Raw genomic sequence first — 5,773 nt, 5'->3', positions numbered from 1 at the left:
CTTGTCAAATTCCTTTCCTCCTTCCCCTACTTCTCTTCTGCATAGCTTCTCCGAGCTTAAAACCCCAAATGGACTCCACAGTCCCAGGCATAATGATTTTCCCGGTTTCTCATATCCTGCAATCTATAAGCAGATCAGCTTATCTTTTCTGGCTTTGTTCTTCCTCCACTCTCTGGGCTTCTAGGGCCTTATCTTTCTTCTAATTCGTCATCGGAAAATATCCAGGAACCAGGCTAGAAAGGATTCTCCTTTAGTGGGAGGAAGGGATAGGGAGAGGAATATGGTAGAAAAGATTTTAAAAAACAAATTATGTCCCTACCACACACAGTAAATAGAACTAGGACAGAAGAGAATCAGGCAGCTCTGTAGGTTTTGGCTATGTGTGGTAGAAAATCAAAGTCCTGTTAATACATCAACTTAATTATCTAGATATTTCAGTGATATTAATATTCAGGCAAAAATCACTGCCTTATTTTCCCAATTAAATTAATCATGTGGCATAGATCCCTCCGTAGCATAATTTAAGTACTAATGGCACACAAGTTTTCATCTCAGAGGTCAACAAATAAAAGTGTACAGCCTGTTTTTACGCATCCCACAAGTCAGGACTATTTTTTACATTTTTTTAAATGATTGCAAAAAAGTCAAAAGAAGAATAATATTTTGTGACCCAGGAAAATTATGTGCCCTTCAAATTTCAGGGTTCATAAATATTGGTTGTGTTGGAGTAAAGTCTCGCCCATTCATTTACCGTTGAGCCATCATCAGCACGGGTTTGAACTTCATGGATTCACTTGTACATGAGTTTTCTTCCACATCCACCATTCCGGAGAGAGCAGACCAATCCCACCTCTTTCTCCTCCTCCTCAGCCTATTCAGTGTGAAAACGATGAGGGTGAAGACCTTTATGATAATCCATTTCCACTTAATGAATAGTAAATATATTTTCTCTTCCTTATGATTTTTCACAATAATATTCCCTTTTCTCTACTTACTTTATTGTAAAAATACAGTATATAATACCTACAACATATAGAATATGTATTTATTGACTTCATGTTATCAACAAGGATCCCAGTCAACAGTAGGCTATTGGTAGTTAAGTTTTGGGAGAGTAAAAAGTTATATGTGGATTTCCAACTGCGTGGGGGTTCAGTGGCTCTAGCTCCATGTTGCCTGAGGGTCAACGGTCCATGCTGTTTGAGGCTACTTTTGTGCTATGACTACAGAGATGAGTAAAGACAGAGACCATATGACCCACAAAGTCTAAAATATTTACTATCTGGCCTTTAATACAAAAACCTGACCCCTGCTTTTCTCACAAAACTCGAGTCTTATTTGGTTCAGGAAGTTACTCTGGTGTCTGCTTAATATTTAGACAGCTAAAGGTCACTATATGTATCTAACATGAACTTTTTTATCCTATGAAAAATAGATCAGCACAGAATTATTTGCCGTGAAAAACCGCAAGCCTCAAAATGACTAGATCTATGAAGAAAGTACATATTTATAGAAGAAATATAGCCCTGGATGCTCTGGATACTATTTTCATTTCTATTAAAACAGAACCATGGACTTTTTAAAATTGTTGTTATTACAGCAAATTTAGTTAACAGTTAGGCCAGAACTCACTTGCCAGAATGGCTACCTGTACTCTTCAATTGGATCCCAAGTGTCTTTCTGTTCATCATTGAAGAAGGTGTCCAACTATTTTCTATTAAGTAAATGGTGGTTTCAGGGTGGGCACCGTGGCTCACACCTGTAATCTCAGCACTTTGGGAGGCCAAGGCGGGTGGATCACCTGAGGTCAGGAGTTAAAGACCAGCGTGGTCAACATGGTGAAACCCCATTTCTACTAAAAATACAAACGTTAGCTGGGCATGGTGGTGTGTGCCTATGATCCCAGCTACTCAGGAGGCTGAGGCAGGAGAATTGCTTAAGCCCAGGAGGTGGAGGCTGCAGTGAGCTGAGATCGTGCCACTGCACCCCAGCCTGGGCAACAGAGTGAGACCATGCCAAAAAAAAAAGCGGGGGGGCTTTCCTTCTCCCACAATACTTCGCGCTCTTCCTTTCCAGCTTGGACCCGGCAGAATGGCTCCCACAAAGAAGGGTGGCGAGAAGAAAAAGGGCCGTTCTGCCATCAACGAGGTGGTGACCCGAGAATACACCATCAACATTCACAAGCGCATCCATGGAGTGGGCTTCCAGAAGCGTGCCCCTCGGGCACTCAAAGAGATTCGGAAATTTGCCATGAAGGAGATGGGAACTCCAGATGTGCGCACTGATACCAGGCTCAACAAAGCTGTCTGGGCCAAAGGAATAAGGAATGTCCCATACCGAATCCGTGTGCGGCTGTCCAGAAAACGTAATGAGGATGAAGATTCACCAAATAAGCTCTATAGTTTGGTTACCTATGTACATGTTACCACTTTCAAAAATCTACAGACAGTCAGTGTGGATGAGAACTAATCGCTGATCATCAAATACATCAAATAAAGTTATAAAATTGAAAGAAAAAAAAAAAAAGATGGTTCTAGTCTACCGTGACCTGGAGATGGCTGGCTGCACTGCATGCAGAGGTGGTAAAGAAAAGAGCGCAAGCTAAGTCATCTGCACTTCCTTCCAGAAGAAAAGTACCATGTAGCCACTGACTATATTAGAAAATATAGAGGCTCTGCTCATATTACAATACTGAAATCCTACACTAAGTACATTTTAAATTATAAAGTCATTCCTCTCTGTTTTTTTCTTTCTCGCCTCACTTTTGCTTCCTTCTCTTAATTTGCGTTTTGAACGTCTCAAATCCTGTTCTTATTTCATGTAGAAGCCAGGCTCACTCCCTATACACTGTCTCCCTCTCCTTGTCTTCTTAAGTCACTTGAAAACACTCACTTACCCAGTCTTAGAGGTAAAAGTACCCTGAGGACTTCAAGGTTACCAAACGCAAAAGCTGTCTTTTATTTATCTCACACTCAGTATAGTGAGAGCACAGAATGAAAATTTCAGTTGTACAGATCTGCCTGTGTTTAGAAGTGTTTCTAAAAAGCAATAGGACTTCTTATGACATTTAAAAAATTACTCAGTTAATAGCCTTGTTTATTCCAGGATAGCAGGCAGAAATGCACTGTTAAAGCTGATAAAACAAAAGATAAACACAAAATATATTATTATTAATGTGTTTGAAAAGCTAAAACCACTGGTAAGCATTAAGTGCTTGGTGTAGAAAGGGAGACATTTGAAGTTATCAAAGCAAAAAGTCCTGAAGTCAAAGAGAAAGAAGCTCTCGTTTAAAGAATAGTTGAAGCTACTACTTTTAAGTGGCATAAATTTTGAAGTCATGGAAAAAGACATAGAAGAAACCAAAATGTTGAGAAGCTGACAGCTGAAGGGGAAGGAATAATTGTTGAGGCCTGAGCAATGAATTGGAAAGTTCCGGGAGCACAATTTTGAGAGATCAATTAACGCAAACTATCCAAGTTATCCAAGTCCCTGAAGTACAAACTTATCCTTTGCATTAAGTAGTTTAGTCATTACAGTACACAAACACACATGTGTGCACACAGGCCCCTTGCTTCCCAACTTATTTGCTTCAAAAATAAGTCTGCAGTTTGATGAAACAGACTGCTTCTGGTCTTAATCTGGTAGACAGGAGGCAGGCGACATGGTCCAGGTTTGGAGAATATGTCAGAAAAGCAGCAGTCAGTCCTGACCTGACTACCTACCAACTGTGTAACTTTAGACAGGTGTTATGGGCTGAACCATGTCCCCCAAAATCTATACATTGAGGCCCTAAACTCCAATTACTCAGACTGTGGTTTTATTTGGAGATAGGGCCCTCAAAGAGGTGACTAAGTTAAAATCAATCCTTTAAGGTAAGCCCTAATCTATTCTGACTGATGTCCTTATAAGAAAATAATATTTACACACATAAAGAGATGCAAGGGACATGCACAGAGAAGAAAAGCCGTATGAGGACATGAGAAGGCAGTCACTTTCATATCAAGGACAAAGGTCTCAGGGGGAACCAACCCTGTGTCCTAAGAGGAACCAACCCTGTGTCTTTGGAGAAACCACCTTGATCTTGGACTTCCAGCCCCCAGAACTAAGGAAAAATCAATTTCTGTTGCGGAAGCCACCCAGTGTGTGGTACTTTGTTATGGCAGCTTGAGAAGATTGATTCACCCAGTAACCAAAACAGAATCTCCCTGAGGGGAGGCATTTTTCCCCTTTTGTCAGCAGCTGTATTCTCAGCAATTTGAACAGTCCCTGGCAGTAACAAGCTCTCGCTATGCATTTATCGAATGGACGAATGAATGGGTGAAGCATCTATTTTCTCATCTGTACAGACAGAACCATCATAGTCCTATTGCACCAGTTCCTGGTAAGTAACAGAGGGAACCCATATGTACATATTTCTTTTATCTACAAAAGACCACACTAGAAGTATTTTTCATATTGCCCCATCACCATTATCACAGCAGTATGTGAATCACAAATTTTCCAAATCTCAGTTTCATTGCAAAGTGGATATGAGAGAATTGTTTGTCTCAGAGAGGTTGTGGGGAAAAAAATGAATTATCAATTATTATCTGGAAAGAATGTAAGAGTTTTTAGATTTTAGAATTATAAACATTATTATGTGTATTCTGGGGCTCCGATGACACATGAGTTCAGGACATTTAGTTGTCAACACACCTCAAAGCAGTGCAAGGGCTTCTTGAAATTGTCTGTGTCTCATAACTGTTTATTCAGATGCACCGAAAAAACAATTATGGAACACAGGCAATTGGAAATCTCCATAAAACAGGGGTCATTTTCACAAATATTACTGTATTTATTGCACCCAAGTGTATTTTAGTATAACACTTGTAATAATGTAAAATTGCCCTCTGTTTTATAGGTAATGCTACTCAGTGATGCTAAGGGGAAAGAAATCCCAAATCCGCAAGCTAGGCATTTTTTCAGCATTCAAAATATGACCACAAGAAGTATCATGACAATTTAATTGCTTCAAAATCATATTCTGAGATATACAGTTCATAATTTTAAAGCAATTTATCCACGTTCAACCCTGGAATTACTAGCCCACAGTTTCTTGGATTCTGTCATATTTTTTGCCACTTGAAATTACTAAGGTTAATTTGATTTTAGTAAAGCGAGTGAGATTTAGAGACAGACATTTGGAATTTCATTTCCCTTTCTACCACTCTTGATTTCCAGTGACGGGAAAATTGTGTTAAACCCTTGGAGCTTCAGTTTCCTTATCTGTAAAACTCAGTATAATGATGTCAACTACACTCATTACAAACATAAGCTTTGGAAGTAGACAACGACCGAGATGTAAATCCTGGCTTTTCTCTCACTAGCCATGAACTGAGACACACTAATCCATGAACATTTCTGGGTCTTGAGGTCTTCATTTGGCAGGTTGTCACACACAAAGTATAATTTGGTGATATGGTTAGGCTTTGTGTCCCCACCCAAATCTCATCTGGAATTGTAATCTCCAGGTGTTGAGGGAGAGACCTTGTGGGAGGTGATTAGATCATAAGGGCAGTTTCCCCCATGCTATTCTTGTGATAGTGAAGGAGTTCTCATGAGATCTGACTGTTTTTTAAATGGCAGCTTCCCCTGGGCTTTTCCCCTTCTCTCTCCTGCCACCTTGTGAAGAGGTACCTGCTTCCCTTTGCCTATTGCCACAATTGTAAGTTTCCTGAGGCCTCCAGCCACGCAGGACTGTGAGTCAACTAAACATCTTTCCTTTATAAACTAC

The 5,773-nt window shown here is 40.0% G+C and overlaps 1 protein-coding gene across 1 annotated transcript; it reads left to right on the top strand.

The window, feature by feature from the left end:
* The first annotated feature begins 2,030 nt into the window (after positions 1–2,030).
* On the top strand, positions 2,031–2,512 carry LOC126952354 (60S ribosomal protein L31-like). Its single transcript, XM_050786813.1, has one exon. It carries the CDS (start codon positions 2,092–2,094, stop codon positions 2,467–2,469), a length of 378 nt encoding a protein of 125 aa, XP_050642770.1. The 5' UTR covers positions 2,031–2,091; the 3' UTR covers positions 2,470–2,512.
* The last annotated feature ends 3,261 nt before the right edge of the window (positions 2,513–5,773 follow it).

Source organism: Macaca thibetana, chromosome 4, assembly GCF_024542745.1.
Source record: "Macaca thibetana thibetana isolate TM-01 chromosome 4, ASM2454274v1, whole genome shotgun sequence".
Lineage (NCBI taxonomy): Eukaryota > Metazoa > Chordata > Mammalia > Primates > Cercopithecidae > Macaca > Macaca thibetana.
This window is presented reverse-complemented; position numbering and strand designations above follow the sequence as displayed.

Bases quoted from the DNA above. Each gene is read 5' to 3' on its own strand.
- LOC126952354 (XM_050786813.1), top strand. From the start codon at position 2,092: ATGGCTCCCACAAAGAAGGGTGGCGAGAAGAAAAAGGGCCGTTCTGCC.